Source organism: Lolium perenne, chromosome 5 (assembly GCF_019359855.2).
Source record: "Lolium perenne isolate Kyuss_39 chromosome 5, Kyuss_2.0, whole genome shotgun sequence".
Classification (NCBI taxonomy): domain Eukaryota; kingdom Viridiplantae; phylum Streptophyta; class Magnoliopsida; order Poales; family Poaceae; genus Lolium; species Lolium perenne.
Genome location: NC_067248.2, coordinates 249,461,063 through 249,481,257, shown reverse-complemented (window position 1 = coordinate 249,481,257; position 20,195 = coordinate 249,461,063). Strand labels below are relative to the sequence as shown.

The 20,195-nt window shown below is 44.1% G+C and overlaps 1 protein-coding gene across 1 annotated transcript; it reads left to right on the top strand.

The window, feature by feature from the left end:
• Positions 1–410: 410 nt before the first annotated feature.
• Positions 411–1,244, top strand: LOC127304300 (putative cyclin-F1-3). The gene has a single exon (XM_051334992.1). It carries the CDS (start codon positions 411–413, stop codon positions 1,242–1,244), a length of 834 nt encoding a protein of 277 aa, XP_051190952.1.
• The last annotated feature ends 18,951 nt before the right edge of the window (positions 1,245–20,195 follow it).

The following is a 20,195-nucleotide window of genomic DNA, read 5'->3' as shown; positions in this document are numbered from 1 at the left end:
CGTGGATTAAGTTTTTTGACGTCACGCTAGCAACACCATGGAATATATGTGCAACACGGAAGTGCAACACTCTCACAGACTGGAAGTGCATGACCAAAGGCAGTGTGGAAGACGGTTCAGCCAAAATATTTGGAGTCGGATACGGGATACCCAAACCGAAATGAAAACAGCATGTCAGAAAAAGAAAAGAAACCTAAACATCATGTCGAAAAAGGAAACCGAACTGGATCAGCAAACTACCATCGCCGTCGCCATCGATATAAATTCACTCCTATGCATCACCTGGCCCTAGACCGCCTGTGTTACACTGCTGTTCGCCCTAGCCCTAGACATCCGAATCGGGCAACTACTCGAGATCTCCGGTCATCTCTTCCATCACCAGCGACCCGGCCCTCGCTGCACGGGCAAATATGCTGCTCCAGCCGACGCAGCACCTGCAACAGGCCGCCGTCGCGGCCGCTTGTCCCTTCTCTTCCGCCGCCGGCGCGAAGAAAACCGAGAACAACATGCAGCTGCAGTTCGACGCCGACCCCTACGAGCCCGACATCGACGCCGACCTCCGCGCCAAGGAGAGGGACCCCAGGGAGCACCCTGACGCACAGTACATGTCCACGACGCAGAAGGGACACATCAGCCCGTCGATACGCGCCGAGCTCGTTCTCTGGATGGACGCATTCGCCCGCCACCTTGGCGACCTCCCACAGGGCACGCTCTGCCGCGCCGTCGCCTACCTTGACCGCGTCCTCACCGTGCGGCCAGTGCCATCCCACGACGAGGCGCTCCGCTTAGTCGCGGCGGCCGCCGTCTCTCTTGCCGTCAAGTACGAGCAGACCAGCAGCGAGCGAAGGCTCGACGCCGACGCCGTTGTCGTCGAAGAGTTTGTCGGGACCACCGTGGCCGCCGTGGAGGCGATGGAGCGGGAGCTCGTCATGGATCTGGATTGTGTCATGGACGGCCCGACCGCATTCACGTTCGTCGAGCGCTTCACGAGGTTCTTCAAGCGGAAAGACGAGTTCCTGGTGAGGACGCTCGCGTTGCGGCTTGTGGACTTGACGCTGCCGGAGTTCAGGTTCGTCGGCAAGATCCTTCCGTCCGCCGTCGCTGCCTCGGCGCTGTTCCTGGCGAGGCAGATCCTGGCCGTGCCGTTGAGTAATCATCCGGAGGAGTTGACTGGGTACAAGGCGGTGGAGTTGATGGGATGCATAGAGGCCATGGCGATGCTGATGCCCGAACCCAAACCCTAATCTGGATTTGCGATCAATTCATGCATGAGGTGTACTTCGACGAGATGATCAATTATGTATGGGATCGCGATGCAAGCATGTATCATGAACAAGATGAACCTGGTCGATTATTCCTTGGAATGCCTTGTACATTACTACACGTGGAACTCCGAACTCGGTTTTCATTATGTTGCGTGTATCTTTAACTGGCTTGTGGAGTTGTGGTTTCACGGTTTCATTATGCGAAGAGTCTTGGTCCAGTACAATCCCTCTTCCAAACTCAACAAAATCTAACCGAACAAAATCGAACCAATAATGCTGCTATGGCCCATGCCTAAACCCAAATCCAAACCTGATATGCCCACGAATATGTATACCGCCGCCGCAAAAGAAATCCGACACAGAAACAACAAGTTAGTCTGGCACCGCAAGACAGTCCGACTAGTCTCGTCCTAACGCGACGGACAGTCCGCCCAAATGTCCCCGGTGTTCAGGGCGGATTGTCTTGCGGTGCCGGACTATCTTGATCTCGACGCGACCAACACAACCATGAAAACGGACTTGATTTGAACGCTCCATTCGAAAGATATTTTGCTTTTCGTATTTGAATGTACAAAAAAGGGAAACACCTAGGGATGTCCTCCAATGTCGATGCGTGGAGAGCAGGGAAGGGGGTCAGAGTCCGCGGGATGAACCTGGCTGCGCCACTTATCAACATGGGGAACGATGCGGGGGCACCTTGTTTCTAGCTTTCCTGAAGGAGACTACTCACACATCGTGATTAAATCACAAATAGAGAACAATGTGATAAAAATTACGGAAGATGAATGTTGATAGTCCTACAATACTGTCAATTGTGAAGGAATTGAAATTACAAGTGATGGTTTTAGATGGATGTGTTTGCTCATTCGCGGCAGCATCCTCTCTTCTTTATACGGATGAAGCCTGGTGATCAGGGGTACGTGAGCACCCCTTCTCTACTTGACACGTGTCAAACGGTGTTATCCGGCTGTGAGAAGATCACACTCCCCCCCTCCCCCGTTGACCGGTCCTCCTTCGTCAAAGCATAGAGCGACCATCATCAGTCGGCCCCCAAGCCCCAAGCATCCATATCCTCTCGTTCTGCCCCCATCTTGTCCACATCCACTCCGCCTCATCTCTCCGCCGCAGGCGACGAATCAAGAGGACAGGGATGCTCTTGTTCAGAGGAATTTGGAAGATTTGCAACTCGGGTTGGGGGATTTTTATGCCAGCGAGCAAGCCGTGCTCCGCGCGTCTCGCTTGCAGGCTGGCACTGCGCTCGTGTGGGGGCCGTCCGCGCGCGCAGCCGCGTTGCTCCGGTCGTGCTCCACCGCCTCTCTTCCTCGCTTGCCCCACTCGGCCACTCCATCTCGAGCCGATGGCGCTCCAGATCGAAGACGGCCGTAGTCAGAGCAGAGCGGCCACACCTCCCATCGCCCCTCTCCCGAGCGGCAGCGCCATCGATGTAGCAGAGCGGCGGCAGAGCCACAAGTCGCTTGCACTTTATTTTTTAACGTTGTTTCCCAGCCGCGGGCGGAGCAAGCTACGGCGGCGGCGGCCATCAACGGCATCCAAGTCGAGGCCCCCCTCGCGCGAGACGCCCCTGCCTCTCTCCTGGACCTCGTCGTCGGCTGATTCTCGTAGAGCAGCAGCTCCAAGAGAGACGACCTGTTCCGCTCTTCCGCGGTTCGTTTTGGTAGAGGAGAGGGGATTGACTTATCAGTTGATATGTGATGAACTGCTTAAGATTATTTTGTATTAATTATTATGGTTGATTTCGACTAGGGGAGCTGAGCTGAGATGCGGCAGTGAAGAGATAATCCACAGCAGCATTAAAAAACTCCCAACTGCGCTAGTCGACAGCGTTTGCAGCTCAGCTTGATTGCTACACATCTGCAAAAGTGGACAAAAAGTAGTTTTGACGCCGTGTGAGAGCCGTGAGTGAGAAATTGAATCTCAACATTGATCCAACGGTGGCTAGGGGGTGCACACGTACCCCCTGAACACCAAATTAATCCACTCTCCTTGTTTATATGGTGTAGATGAGAATAGGGTTTGAGGGCACTTTCATGCGAATTATACATAGGCCATTTAGTGAAATTCCCTGTGTCGTTGGCAGGCACGGAGCATAGCATGGCCGGTCGAGGACGAGCGACGTAGGGTGACGACGTCCATGGAAGGGGCGGAGCAGGGCGTGAATGGTCATAGGAGGACGAGCAGCCGGGACAGAGAAGGGCGCCAGCGTCCGTGTCAAGGGTGGATCAGTGAGTGGTACGCCAAGGACGAGCCGTCGGGGCGGAGCAGAGCGCCGGAGGTACTTGAGGCAGTGCCGCGTGTACGAGGCATGGGCACGGAGGACTGAGGGACATCTCGCTTTGGTGGAGAAAGGGAAAGATGGGAAAGTGAGAGACGTGGGAAGGAAGCTTTCATGTCCAGCTGATATACTCGGGCATGGCAAACTTACCCGTGGTGCGCCACTACTATAGGTGTGAAACGGGCAAAAACATCGATTTTTTTCAGCGAAATCTAAAACATAAAAAAACTCTATTTCCCTTTTTGAACTTCAGGATTCTAAGAAAAGGTAAAGGTGTTGAAATCGGATGTAACATTTTTAGATAGATTTTCATATAAAATTATTTTTCATCGAAGGTTGCATGCAAAATTGGTAGCCATTTTACTGAAACATTTTGTAACATATATCAAAATTCATGTTTGTTAATTTTCCTAACAACTAGAACACATAACACATGGCCATCTAGAAATATTTTGAAATTTCAAATTTCTATCTTTTTTTACAAAATTGAAAAGGCGATCCGAGGATGGGGGTGCGTACAAAATCTTCCCACACATACCCATGGCGCCAAGATGGGGTGCGCCACAGGTATTTGTGGTCCAATTTTTGGCACTCAGGACCATGCATACCCGTGGCGGCCCACAGAAAAATGGAGCACCACATGTATTAGGTTAGTCGTGGCGCACCGAAATAAGGTGTGGCATGGCTATGTGGGCGTGCACTGGCCACCTACGGCCCCACTTTCCCATGGCGCACGAGATTATTTGGTGCGCCACGGGTAATGGCGTAATTGTGGCGCATCTATTTATGGTGCGTCATGGGTAATATCAGCAGCGCACCAAAATATTAGCACCCCGTCCATCTAGAGCCCTTTTCGTAGTAGTGATATGAGACTCTTTACTCTATTTTTTCGCGGGTTAGTGCTGATTATATATTTAATGTTGATACATAAATTAAGTTAATGTTTTTATTAGTACTTCTATTGGCCCGGCTAGCAATTAGAAGGAGGGGAATCGAATGTATAGTAAAAAATCCCAAATTCCAAAATTGCCAAGAACCCTAACCCTAGTTTCCCCCAATTTGGATGAAGTTGAACCTTCAAGTACGAAATGAAATTGGCAAAAGAAAGAGATAAAGGGAACCCACCAAGAATGGCCGCGTCATTTGCCTCTCCCTTTAGGGATCGCATAGGGCTCACCGTTGTGTGAGGGGAACGATGCCGCAACGTCGCCCCCTCCCGACGGAGAAAATGAGTGGGATGTCTTTCTTGCACGAGATGGAAGGATGTCGACACCAGGACCTTACGTCTTGCCGCTGTTGCCCGAACGGCCATTGGCGTGCTCACCAGCGTGCGACCCCAACTACATGCCGCAACGCCAATAGTACACGCTTGCGACGCGAAGGCTGCATTCGATGGGCAGCATGTTAGACTTAGTCCACAACACACTCCTCTGGCGAGCAGAGCCTCAACGCCGCAGTGATACGACTGGCCTTCGACGGCTGCTTATCTCTTGTATCTGTGCGGGGAAATTGGGAGGTGAGGGCCGAATGTAAGTTAGGGGTTTGGCATCTTTGACAAGGGCAATTTTGTTCTACAATTGATCAATGTTGACCGTCTGATTCCATTGGACGGCGTGGAACGGTGAAGAGCTTTAACAACCGGGGAGTCGAAATGAACCCGAGCGGATGTGTCCAGCCCATCAGAGTTACCCCAAGTTTTTTTTTTCGATTATCTCTGCTAGACCATTTTGTTTTACTGGGCTGCCAATGTTTTAATGGCCCAAATGAAATTTAAGAATTGTCTATTTTTCCTATCTCCCTTTAGTTTTATGATAATGTTAACACACTGTTTAACTCAAGGTTGGAAAAAGCGCTAGGCGTAAGCGAGACGATTGGCATTTTCCTAGTGCCTAGGCGGTGCTTAAGCGCCCTAGGCGCAGCCTAGGAGGGCATATAGTTTGTACTATAAAGTGTGTAAATAGGTTATCATATGTGAATATACATTAATCTAAAGCATGTTAATGAGTAAATTACTATCAACTACCATTATAATATGGCCCATATGTCTCGACGGTGAAATATGTCATGATTTCTTCATGGGGAAGACAATTTCATGGTTGCCCTGCCTAGACTTTCTCTTATGTCCTAGGCGAGGCGTTTGTCCATCGCCTAGTGCTTAAGCGTGAGGAAGCGTCTCCTAGGCGTTGCCTTTTCCAACACTGGTTTAACTCATAAAATGGCCGAAAATGAAGAGAGATAATGTTCAATTTTCTAAGTTAAATGAAAAATGATGTGAAATATGTTCTTTTGGGAAATATTGATGTGATGCTAATGATGATGTCATTTCTATGGCATATTTAATGATGACGTTCATTTAATAGTTTTTTCTGAAGCATTAGAAACAATACAAATTGTGAGCACAATAATGATTATCTTTTTTTTAAGTTTCTAAATGTTTCTATTTCGAGATTTTATTTGAGCATGAAATTCATGATAATGTCATTACCATGGCAATTTTGATGTGCTTGATGCTAATGATTGTATGTTGATCCCATGATTATGGCATTTGTTAATGACATACTCATCACTAATGGGCTGATGCCACCTTAAGAAGAATGTTGATGGCCATAATGATGAGCCAATATGACAATGTATCATGTGAGTGCATTTATGTCCTTTTGGCATGCACTCACTAAGGATGATAAAGGCCCATGATGATGTTGATGAAATTATGGATAATTTTTTGAACAATGATGTTTCTATTTAGAAAATTCTGGTGATACTTTACATCATTTGTTTTCATTTATTTGATTTTTATTGTTTACCATTTGTAACCTTGATGTAATATAATGTTCAAATTTTATTTGGAGAATCTTGATGAATAATATTAATGTTATTTTCAATTGGAATGTCGTTGTTATGATTACTCAATGAGATGCCATTTTGTTATCAATGATGATACGGATGTATAAAATGTATGGTATTTTTTACCATTCCATTGAAAGCTTAACGACAATTTTGATACAATTGATTAATGTTATTGAGATTATGGTGTCATAGTTTGATCACAAAATGATTGATGATGAGTGGTTAAACTTCCTTTACTTTGTTCTTCAAGAATTCAATACACATAAAATTCTGAAAACTTCTAAGGTTAATCCACAAGATTTACAGGCGCGCATCTATGTTCCAGTAGGTAAAGAAAATTCGGGTTTATATATACAGGAAGGAGACAAGCAAGCTGGAAAAGAAAAGAGGTATATAGACAGAGTGGAGATAGGCTAGTCACGGGCGGGGATGGAGGGTCACGGGAGGCTAGCTGCCAACCAGACCAGATCAGCTGGTGGACATGGTTGATTTGGCTCCGCTCTAGCTCTCCTTCCACTAGCGAGACGATGGATGGATCGACTGCCTCCACCGATCATCTGTCACAGCTACCAGCCAACGACTTCAAACTGACAAACTCATTCTGGCCACGAATTTGATCTCAATCAGAGCAATGCATGCATGCACACGTACAGTGCGTCGCCATAGCCGGCCATCGTCCACCACAAGTTTCTCGAGGAAACTAGGTTGATTCCTACTAAACGGCACGTACCTGTCTATCCTTCATAAAATTATTATGTGATCGTCAAAGCCTAGCTAGCCTGCTAATACTCAATTTTACTAAATATAAAAATGGCTAGCTAGATAATAAGAAATTTGTCGATCAAAGTATTCGAAATGACATAGGGACAGTTAGTTTATGTTGTACCATAATTTTTTGATTCATTTTCCCTTGGCACGCATGAGCTTCGTTGTCAGAGATTGTACCCATGTTCATTGGTTATTATATATAGAGGCCGGTATGAAGCTGGCCTTGACTTCCATTATCACTAGGGTTGCAAGCGGCGCCAACATAAAAAAGCAAAATTAAGTCCGAGTTAGTGTAAGCATCTAACCCGCATCCTGCCCCGCTTGCCACCCTGACCGTCGCCGATTGACATATATAGATACCATTATTCATGCTGAGGGTATCCATTTTTATTTGAGCCAATCAACATCTATTCATTTCATTCAGCCTAGCTATCAAGCAGCTAAGAGCATGTAATCTATTCATGAGGCCCTTAACGAATTACCGAACATATTAGCAACACCTTGATTAGGTGGCTATAGAAAAATGACATTCGAAAAACATGACGAATTGACGACGTGGGCTTAGCCTAGTGGTTGGGGTCGCAGTGACGCATCCCAACGACTAGAGTTCGATTCCTGTTAGGGACAAATTTTAGAATTGTCACGCCAAGTCCTGCTTCTACTATATTAAAAAGTGTCTAGTTCCTCCTAGACACGGTTTCATTTTTTTTTTTCTGAAAAACAGGACGAATTACCGAACATTTTGTTTTTCAACGGAGGTTTTTAGGGCTGATGGAATATTGACCATTTTGATGCAAATTCCATGTAAGGGTATCCTGGTCATCTTGTAAGTGGATATATTCCGAAAATGATCACATAATTAAGTGGCTCCATACAGCCAAGTTTGGCTGATTGAAACCCGACGAAAAACTATGCATTATCTCGACTCGTGGAGATGCATTACCGCTGGTATCCTTCTAGTGAATTTACAGTATGTATTTGTATTGAATCTCCTACTGAATTAGCATCACGGCCTGAAATAGTGTGCATTTCTATTGTTTATGGATTATGAAACCTTCCATACTAATTACCTTATGGTGTTTCACAATGTAGAATTTGGATGCCTCCAAGTGGATGATGATGATGAGATAATATCGCTGGATTGATCTTCATGCGTGGAGTCTTGAGTGGGAAGCTGCTAAATGTTACTAGTGCATGTAGCTGTAGGCTGTTAGCTGTAGCCTGTAGTAGTTGTTCCTATGTTGCTGACTTGCTGTAGTAGTTGTTCTAGAGTTCCTTATATCTTTTGAGTTTGGGACAGAATATATTATCCTTTGCATCTGTGATTTACTAACCTATATCTGTTATATTTTTACATACATGAAGCAAAAAAAGGTTATGCCAAAAATATCACTTGACCGAATGCTTACAGAAAGTCATGCCAAAAGATGTCCCTGTCCGTCGTTCAAAAATTCGCGTCAACTTTGGTTAATTTGGTTATTATCGAAACCGAACCGAAAGTTATTGGTTATTACCGAAACCTGATCGTATTCTCGTACAAAACCGTATTTACCAAAGTACTAAAATCGTATTTACCGAAAAACCGTATAAACCGAACCGATTTAACCGAATGCGCAGTTATAATTACCGGTGAAATTGATATGTTTTCTACCATTGCTATATGTTGTACAAGCGTGCATTTTTTGCTGAGTGACTTCTTCCAAAGCCTATTATCCTCCTGTATATGTACTTTGCATGTCAAATGTCCCAAAATGCAAAAAACTCTGTTTTACACCCATGAGACGGCAGGCAAAAAATCAAGTCCTCTACTCTCAACTATATTTGGGAAACATTCTCGGATCCAAACTATTTATTTTTAGATGAGTTCTCACTACGGGAGAGCAAAGATGTGCCGACGGCCAAATATCGGGGCCGTCGGCACAGAAGCCTCCGGACCGCGGCGATAAGGATGGCTGTCGGTGTTAAAATGGCCGTCGGTACAGGCCGGTTGTGCCGTCGGTACAGGCCGGTTGTGCCGACGGTCACCGTCGGCACAGTTTTGGCCGTCGGCACAGGAACAGTCTGACCGTCGGCACAATATTTTTTTCCTTTTGTTTCACTACGGACCTGTGCCGATGGTTATACCGTCGGCATAGCTTTTTTCTATTTCTGCACGGCAGTCTTCAAAAAAGCATAACTAAATCATTCTAATTGAGAAAAATAAGTATAATATATCAAATTTTGCAGAAAAACAAGATCTACCATAGAAAAATATAAAAAATGGAATATTTCAAATAAATAAAAAAATCTTCTTAGAAATGAGCTATAATATTCGAGGTTTCATGGCTTTCACACACGCCAAAAATGAAAATATTGTCGCTCGTGGGTCGGATTAGAAATGCGCGTCCGGGGCCTTACTTCTCATCCTAGGCCCACACACGTGCTAAATATGATCTCGTTTCGGCAAACTATGCCATGCCGAGACCGTTTCCCACCTCATTTCCCCTGAAGTCCATAGAACTCCCTACGTGATAGCCCTTTTCGTAAAGAATTTTTCGAAATAATTGTCGTATCCCAGTTTTAACAAACGGAATAGTTACTATGACATATAAAATGACGTCACGCGGCTCCGTGGGATTTTTGGACTTCATTCAAATTGCCATCTGGCCAAAACAGGACCCCCGGGACATGCGGTATCGTCGTACCGGGCGTGCGGGTGCACCCATTCGCGAACAAACTAAATGGAGAAAAATGAACACATATAATGATGCGTTGTTGTACTAAAAACAATTTTTCCGAAATTTCTGGAGCGACGAATAGTTGACCCCTAGTTCAAATCCGGTCAGTTTCCAGCGGATTCGGCGGGACACCGCCAGAAGCCGCATGGGTTCCTAAAAAGCTAACGCATGCACATGTCATGTGATAGGTGGTGCATAGGTGGTCTAATATCATCGCACAGAGGTTTCACGTCATACTAAAATGCGCCCCATGAAGCTGGTTCACAAATAAAAACCGTTTGGGCACGCTAAAAATGAAAAGATGGCAGTCCGTGGGTCGGATTAGAAATCTGCGTCCGAGGTCTTGCTTCCCATCCTAGGGTCCACACACGTGCCAAATATGATCTCGGTTCGGCAAACTATGCCATGTCGAGGCCGTTTCCCACCTCATTTCCCCTGAAATCCATAGAACTCCGGACGTGATAGCCCTTTTCGTGAAGGGTTTTTCAAAATAATTGCCGTATCCCAGTTTTGACAAACGGAATAGTTACTATGACATATAAAATGACGTCACGCGGCTCCGTGAGATTTTTTTGACTTCGTTTAAATTGCCATCTGGCCAAAACAGGACCCCCGGGACATGCGGTATCGCCGTACCGGGCGTGCGGGTGCACCCTCTCGCGAACAAACTAAACGGACAAAAATTAACAGATATAATGATGCGTCATTGAACTAAAAACAATTTTTTCCAAAATTTCTGGAGCGACGGATAGTTGACCCCTAGTTCAAATCCGGTCAGTTTCCAGCGGATTCGGCGGGACACCGCCGGAAGCCGCATGGGTTCCCAAAAAGCTAACGCGTGCACACGTTATGTGATAGGTGATGCATAGGTGGTCTGCTATCATCGCACAGAGATTTCACGTCATACTAAAATGCGCCCCATGTAGCTGCTTCACAAATAAAAACCGTTTGGGCACGCTAAAAATGAAAAGATGGCAATCCGTGGGTCGGATTAGAAATCCGCGTCCGGGGTCTTGCTTCCCATCCTAGGGTCCACACACTTGCCAAATATGATCTCGGTTCGGCAAACTATGCCACGTCGAGGCCGTTTCCCACCTCATTTCCCCTGAAATCCATAGAACTCCGGACGTGATAGCCCTTTTCGTGAAGGGATTTTCAAAATAATTGCCGTATCCCAGTTTGGACAAACGGAATAGTTACTATGACATATAAAATGACGTCATGCGGCTCCGTGAGATTTTTTGACTTCGTTTAAATTGCCATCTTGCCAAAACAGGACCCCCGGGACATGCGGTATCGCCGTACCGGGCGTGCGGGTGCACCCATTAGCGAACAAACTAAACGGACAAAAATTAGCACATATAATGATGCGTCGTTGAACTAAAAACAATTTTTCCGAAATTTCTGGAGCGACGGATAGTTGACCCCTAGTTCAAATTCGGTCAGTTTCCAACGGATTCGGCGGGAGACCGCCGGAAGCCACATGGGTTCCCAAAAAGCTAACGCGTGCACATGTCATGTGATAGGTGGTGCATAGGTGGTCTGCTATCATCGCACAGAGATTTCACGTATACTAAAATGTGCCCCATGTAGCTGCTTCACAAATAAAAACCGTTTGGGCACGCTAAAAATGAAAAGATGGCAGTCCGTCGGTCGGATTAGAAATCCGCGTCCGAGGTCTTGCTTCCTGATACGTCTCAAACGTATCTATAATTTCTTATGTTTCATGCTACTTTATTGATGATACTCACATGTTTTATACATAGTTCATGTCATATTTATGCATTTTCCGACACTAACCTATTGACGAGATGCCGAAGAGCCAGTTGCTGTTTTCTGCCGTTTTTTGTTTCAGAAATCCTAGTAAGGAAATATTCTCGGAATTGGACGAAATCAACGCCCAGGATCTTATTTTTCCACGAAGCTTCCAGAAGATCGGAGGAGATACGAAGTGGGGCCACGAGGTGGCCAGACAACAAGGCGGTGATAACCCACAAGTATAGGGGATCGCAGCAGTCTTCGTGGGTAGTATTACCCAATTTATTGATTCGACACAAGGGGAGACAAAGAATACTTGGAAGCCTTAACAGCGGAGTTGTCAATTCAGCTGCACCTAGAAACAGACTTACTCGCAAGAGTTTATCAGTAGTAACAGTTTTATAGCAGTAGCAGTAATAAAGACATCAGTAGTGATTATAGTAAACAGCAGGATTAAAATACTGTAGGCACGGGGATGGATAACGGGCGTTGCATGGATGAGAGAAACTCATGTAACAATCATAGCAGGGCATTTGCAGATAATAATAAAACGGTGTCGAAGTACAAAGCAATCAATAGGCATGTGTTCCAATTATAGTCGTACGTGCTCGCAATGAGAAACTTGCACAACATCTTTTGTCCTACCAGCCGGTGGCAGCCGGGCCTCAAGGGAATCTACTGGATATTAAGGTACTCCTTTTAATAGAGTACCGGAGCAAAGCATTAACACTCCGTGAACACATGTGATCCTCACGTCACTACCATCCCCTCCGGTTGTCCCGATTTCTGTCACTTCGGGGCCATTGGTTCCGGACAGCGACATGTGTATACAACTTGCAGGTAAGATCATAAACAATGAATATCATGATGAAACAATAACATGTTCAGATCTGAGATCATGGCACTCGGGCCCTAGTGACAAGCATTAAGCATAACAAGTTGCAACAATATCATCAAAGTACCAATTACGGACACTAGGCACTATGCCCTAACAATCTTATGCTATTACATGACCAATCTCATCCAATCCCTACCATCCCCTTCCGCCTACAGCGGGGGAATTACTCACACATGGATGGGGGAAACATTGCTGGTTGATGGAGAGGTGTCGGTGGTGATGGCGGCGATGATCTCCTCCAATTCCCCGTCCCGGCGGAGTGCCAGAACGGAGACTTCTGGCTCCTGAGACGGAGTTTCGCGATGTGGCGGCGTTCTGGAGGCTTTCTGGCGACTTCGACAATTGGTACTGTGTTTTTAGGTCGAAAGGGGTTAAATAGGCGAAGAGGCGAAGAGGCGGCGCAGGAGGGTCGACAGGGTGGCCTCCCCCTAGGCCGGCGCGGCCAGGGTCTGGCCCGCGCGGCCCTATGGTGTGGGGCCCCCCTGGCTCTCCTCCGACTCCCCTTCGGTGTTCTGGAGCCTTCCGGGAAAAATAAGATCTTCGGCGTTGATTTCGTCGAATTCCGAGAATATTGCCCGAACAGCCTTTCTGGAACCAAAAACAGCAGAAAACAGGAACTGGCACTGTGGCATCTTGTTAATAGGTTAGTTCCGGAAAATGCATAAAAACATTATAAAGTGCAAACAAAACATGTAAGTATTGTCATAAAACAAGCATGGAACATCAGAAATTATGGATACGTTGGAGATGTATCAGCATCCCCAAGCTTAGTTCCTACTCGTCCTCGAGTAGGTAAACGATAAAAAGAATAATTTCTGTAGTGACATGCTACTTACATAACCTTGATCATACTATTATAAAGCATAAGAGATGAATGAAGTGACTCAAGGCAATGATCTATAGTTGCTAACAAATAGATAACATATAGCAAAACTTTTCATGAAGAGTACTTTCAAGACAAGCATCAAAAGTCTTGCACGAGAGTTAACTCATAAAGCAATAAATTCAGAGTAAAGGCATCGAAGCAACACAAAGGAAGATATAAGTTTCAGTAGTTGCTTTCAACTTTCAACATGCATATCTCATGGATAATTGTCAACATAAAGTAAAATAATAAGTGCAATAAGCAAGTATGTAAGAATTAATGCACAGTTCACACAAGTGTTTGCTTCTAAGATGGAAGGAAGTAGGTAAACTGACTCAACATAAAGTAAAAGAATGGCCCTTCGCAGAGGGAAGCAGGGATTAAATCATGTGCTAGAGCTTTTTAAGTTTTGAAATCATATAGAGAGCATAAAAGTAAAATTTTGAGAGGTGTTTGTTGTTGTCAACGATTGGTAGTGTGCACTCTAACCCCCTTGCTAAACAGACTTTCAAAGAGCGGCTCCCATGAAGGATGTTATCTCTACCAGCAAGGTAGATCATCCCTCTTCTCTTTTGTTTACACATGTACTTTAGTTTTTATTTATTTATGGGTGACACTCCTCCCAACCTTTGCTTACACAAGCCATGGCTAACCGAATCCTCGGGTGCCTTCCAACAATCTCATACCATGGAGGAGTGTCTATTTGCAAAATTAAGTTGCTTACTGATGAATCAGAGCAAAACATGTGAAGAGAATTATTAATGAAGTTAATTAATTGGGGGCTGGGAACCCCGCGCCAGCTCTTTTTGCAAAATTATTGGATAAGCGGATGAAGCCACTAGTCCATTGGTGAAAGCTGCCCAACAAGATTGAAAGATAAAACACCACATACTTCCTCATGAGCTATAAAACATTGACACAAATAAGAGATAGTAAATTTTGAATTGTTTAAAGGTAGCACATGAAGTATTTACTTGGAATGGCAGAAAATACCATGTAGTAGGTAGGTATGGTGGACACAAATGGCATAGGTTTTGGCTCAAGGTTTTGGATGCACGAGAAGCATTTCCTCTCAGTACAAGGCTTAGGCTAGCAAGGTTGTTTGAAGCAAACACAAGTATGAACCAAGATCAACAAAACTTACATAAAAACATATTGCAAGCATTATAATACTCTACACTGTCTTCCTTGTTGCTCAAACACTTTTACCAGAAAATATCTAGACCTTAAGAGAGACCAATCATGCAAACCAATTTTAACAAGCTCTACAGTAGTTCTCCACCAATAGGTTTAAACTACATGATGCAAGAGATTAATCATGATCTACTTGAGAGCTCAAAACAATTGCCAAGTGTCAAATTATCCAAGACATTATGAGGCATTTTCTGTTTCCAACCAAATAAAAATAATTATTGTAGCTTCCAACTTTTATCATTGAACATTAAAAGGTAAAACGAAGAACAAGTGTTCATATGAAAAAGCGGAGCGTGTCTCTCTCCCACACAAGGATTGCTAGGATCCATCTTTATTCAAACAAAAACAAAAATAAAAGCACACAGACGCTCCAAGTAAAGCACATAAGATGTGACCGAATAAATATATAGTTTCAGTAGAAGGAACCTGATAAGTTGATGAAGAAGGGGATGCCTTGGGCATCCCCAAGCTTAGACGCTTGAGTCTTCTTGAAATATGAAGGGATGAACCACGGGGGCATCCCCAAGCTTAGACTTTTCACTCTTCTTGATCATATATCATCCTCCTCTCTTGACCCTTGAAAACTTCCTTCACACCAAACTTCTCATAAACTTCATTAGAGGGGTTAGTACTCAAAAAATTTGAATCCACCTTGGTCCTGTAGTGACACATTGCAAGAACTCAATAAAACATTAGCTACAGCTCTCCACGTCTATAAAACCTCGCTTAAAGTCCACAAGAGACAATGCAAAAAACAGAGACAGAATCTACCAAAACAGAACAGCCAGTAAAGACGAATTTTAAATAAATACTTTCGTTGCTCAAATCAGAAAACTCAAAACTAATGAAAGTTGCGTACATATCTGAGAAACACGCACGTAAATTAGCAAACTTTTCTGAGTTACCTACAGAGAAAACAGCCCAGATTCGTGACAGATAGAAATCTGTTTCTGCGCAGAAATCCAAATCTAGTATCAACCTTCGATTAGAGGCTTCACTTGGCACAACAAAACACAAAACTAAGATAAGGAGAGGTTGCTACAGTAGTAAACAACTTCCAAGACACAAATATAAAACAAAGTACTGTAGCAAAATAACACATGGGTTATCTCCCAAGAAGTTCTTTCTTTATAGCCATCAAGATGGGCTCAGCAGTTTTAATGATGCACTCGCAAGAAATAGTATTTGAAGCAAAAGAGAGCATCAAGAGGCAAATTCAAAACAAATTTAAGCCTAACATGCTTCCTATGAAAAGGAATCTTGTAAATAAACAAGTTCATGAAGAGCAAAGTAACAAGCATAGGAAGATAGAACAAGTGTAGCTTCAAAAATTTCAGCACATAGAGAGGTGTATTAGTACCATGAAAATTTCTACTACCATATTTTCCTCTCTCATAATAATTTTCAGTAGCTTCATGAACAAACTCAACAATATAACTATCACATGAAGCATACTTTTCATGATTCCCAAACACATAATTTTTATCAAGTTCAAAAATAGTGGGATCAAAACTTTCAAATCCACTTTTATCAATAACATAACATGATGATTGATCAATCTCAAGAGATATGGGACTCATAGAATAAGTCAAGAACTCTCCAATCCCATTTTCATTAGTAGTACAATTAATATTATCAAGTAACATAGGACCATCATCTAGAGCTTTATCATAAACATTTGCCAAGCAAAATTCTTTAGTACCATGCATTTCGACATCAGGCACAAACAAAGCATTATCATAAGATTTATCAAAGTAGCATGGATTATCATATATAACAGTAGCATAATTATTCTCACAAGTTTTACTTATAGGAAATATTTCAAGAGAATCCACATGAACATAATATTCAACCTCTTTCGGTAAGCATGGAGGACAATCAAATAGTGTAGGAGATAAAGAGTTACTCTCATTAGAAGGTTGGCATGGGTAGCTAATCCAGTCTTCCTCCTTTTGTTCGTCGCTCTCCTCTTCTTTTTCATCCAATGAGCTTTTAGGTTCATCAATTTCCTCCTCTTTTTCATCCAATGAGCTTTCAGGTTCATCAATTTCTTCTTCCACAGGTTCCTGCAAATTGTGAGTGCATTCTTGTGCATTAATGAGTCTCTCTTTATAATCAATGATATAAGGATTATCACTGTAACTTTCATTAAAAAAATTAAGGATAGAAGAGACATAATCTTTAAGGTCCTTACAAACAACACAAGTTTCATAATTCTCAACCATGAAGGATTTTATCTCGGAGGCTCCCATAAATACGACAAATTGTTCTACCTCTTCGAACCCATAATGAATATAGCAATTCCGATTATAGCTCTTAATAAAATATTCCTCACTAAAGCCACATTGAAATTTAAGATGTTTAGTATCCTGTTGAGAGCAACAGTTTATATCATGGCGTTTAAGCAAGATTTTAGCCATTGTATTCAATTTTTCTATCACAACACTCATTACTTCACCAGTTCTTGATTCTCTATAATTATTATAACATTCTATAAGCTCCAAGTAGGTTGTTGGTTCTCCCATAATAGCAGTTTTTAATTTTTATGTTTTTCAAATTTTTATGGATTTTTGGGTATATAGGGAAAATAAAACAAGACAAAAATAAACTAGACAAAAGTAAACTAAGCAAAATAAAACTAGACAGAAATAAACTAAGCACAAATAAACTAGACAAAAGTAAACTAAGCAAAACAAAATAAAACAAAATAAAAACATAGAGAGAGCTAGAGTGTACTCCCCAGGTGAACTTATGAGTAGAGCTATGCCTCCCCGGTAACGGCGCCAGAAAACAGTCTTGATAACCCACAAGTATAGGGGATCGCAGCAGTCTTCGCGGGTAGTATTACCCAATTTATTGATTCGACACAAGGGGAGACAAAGAATACTTGGAAGCCTTAACAGCGGAGTTGTCAATTCAGCTGCACCTAGAAACAGACTTGCTCGCAAGAGTTTATCAGTAGTAATAGTTTTATAGCAGTAGCAGTAATAAAGACAGCAGTAGTGATTATAGTAAACAGCAGGATTAAAATACTGCAGGCACGGGGACGGATAACGGGCGTTGCATGGATGAGAGAAACTCATGTAACAATCATAGCAGGGCATTTGCAGATAATAATAAAACGGTGTCGAAGTACAAAGCAATCAATAGGCATGTGTTCCAATTATAGTCGTACGTGCTCGCAATGAGAAACTTGCACAACATCTTTTGTCCTACCAGCCGGTGGCAGCCGGGCCTCAAGGGAATCTACTGGATATTAAGGTACTCCTTGTAATAGAGTACCGGAGCAAAGCATTAACACTCCGTGAACACATGTGATCCTCACGTCACTACCATCCCCTCCGGTTGTCCCGATTTCTGTCACTTCGGGGCCATTGGTTCCGGACAGCGACATGTGTATACAACTTGCAGGTAAGATCATAAACAATGAATATCATGATGAAACAATAACATGTTCAGATCTGAGATCATGGCACTCGGGCCCTAGTGACAAGCATTAAGCATAACAAGTTACAACAATATCATCAAAGTACCAATTACGGACACTAGGCACTATGCCCTAACAATGTTATGCTATTACATGACCAATCTCATCCAATCCCTACCATCCCCTTCAGCCTACAGCGGGGGAATTACTCACACATGGATGGGGGAAACATTGCTGGTTGATGGAGAGGTGTCGGTGGTGATGGCGGCGATGATCTCCTCCAATTCCCCGTCCCGGCGGAGTGCCAGAACGGAGACTTCTGGCTCCTGAGACGGAGTTTCGTGATGTGGCGGCGTTCTGGAGGCTTTCTGGCGACTTCGACAATTGGTACTGTGTTTTTAGGTCGAAAGGGGTTAAATAGGCGAAGAGGCGGCGTAGGAGGGTCGACAGGGTGGCCTCCCCCTAGGCCGGCGCGGCCAGGGTCTGGCCCATTCGGCCCTATGGTGTGGGGGCCCCCTGGCTCTCCTCCGACTCCCCTTCGGTGTTCTGGAGCCTTCCGGGAAAAATAAGATCTTTGGCGTTGATTTCGTCGAATTCCGAGAATATTGCCCGAACAGCCTTTCTGGAACCAAAACAAACAGAAAACGAGAACTGCACCTTTGTGGCATCTTGTTAATAGGTTAGTTCCGGAAAACGCATAAAAACATTATAAAGTGCAAGCAAAACATGTAAGTATTGTCATAAAACAAGCATGGAACATCAGAAATTATGGATACGTTGGAGACGTATTAGGCGGCGCGGTCAAGGAGGGGCCCGCGCCGCCCTGGTGTGTGGGCCCCTCGTGTCGCCCCTAAACCTACCCTTCCGCCTACTTAAAGCCTTCGTCGCGAAAACCCCAGTATTGAGAGCCACGATACGGAAAACCTTCCAGAGACGCCGCTGCCGCCAATCCCATCTCGGGGGATTCAGGAGATCGCCTCCGGCACCCTGCCGGAGAGGGGAATCATCTCCCGGAGGACTCTTCATCACCATAATCGCCTCCGGATTGATGTGTGAGTAGTTCACCCCTGGACTATGGGTCCATAGCAGTAGCTAGATGGTCGTCTTCTCCTCATTGTGCTATCATTGTAGATCTTGTGAGCTGCCTAACATGATCAAGATCATCTATTTGTAATGCTACATGTTGCGTTTGTTGGGATCCGATGAATATGGAATACTATGTTATGTTGATTATCAATCTATCATATATGTGTTGTTTATGATCTTGCATGCTCTCCGTTGCTAGTAGAGGCTCTGGCCAAGTTGATACTTGTAACTCCAAGAGGGAGTACTTATACTCGATAGTGGGTTCATGCCTCCATTAAATCTGGGACAGTGACAGAAAGTTCTAAGGTTGTGGATGTGCTGTTGCTGTTAAGCTTCATGCACTAGCCACTTGAACCAAAAGTCCGAACTTATGGAAAGGGCTAGGCAATCCACATATACACTTCAAAACACCCCCACTCGCGTGTGACGGGACAAGAGAAAGTCAACACGTGAAAGAAGAAGAGCACACCGAAACAGCGGTGGCTAAAGAGGGGGGCAACAACAATTTTTAGGCTTAATTGCGAAAACCATGAACAACAGCAATTTTTAGGCTTAATTGCGAAAACCATATGAAAACCAGGATTTGAACTTGAGACCTGGGGCTCTGATACCATGTTAAGCTTCATGCACTAGCCACTCAAACCAAAAGTCCGAACTTATGGAAAGGGCTAGGCAATCTACTTGGGGGTGTTGTGAAATGTATATGTGGATTGCCTAGCCCTTTTCCATCAGTTCGGACTTTTGGTTCAAGTGGCTAGTGCATGAAGCTTAATATGGTATCAGAGCCCCAGGTCTCAAGTTCAAATCCTGGCTTTCACATGGTTTTCGCAATTAAGCCTAAAAATTGCTGTTGCCCCCCTCTTTAGCCACCGCTGTTTCGGTGTGTTCTTCTTCTTTCACGTGTTGACTTTCTCTTCTCCCGTCACACGCGAGTGGGGGTGTTGTGAAGTGCACAAGTAGATTGCCTAGCCCTTTCCATCAGTTCAGACTTTTGGTTCAAGTGGCTAGTGCATGAAGCTTAACAGTTGCCACTAGGGATAAAACATCAATGCTTTGTCCAAGGATATTTGTGTTGAT

Bases quoted from the DNA above. Each gene is read 5' to 3' on its own strand.
- LOC127304300 (XM_051334992.1), top strand. From the start codon at position 411: ATGCTGCTCCAGCCGACGCAGCACCTGCAACAGGCCGCCGTCGCGGCC.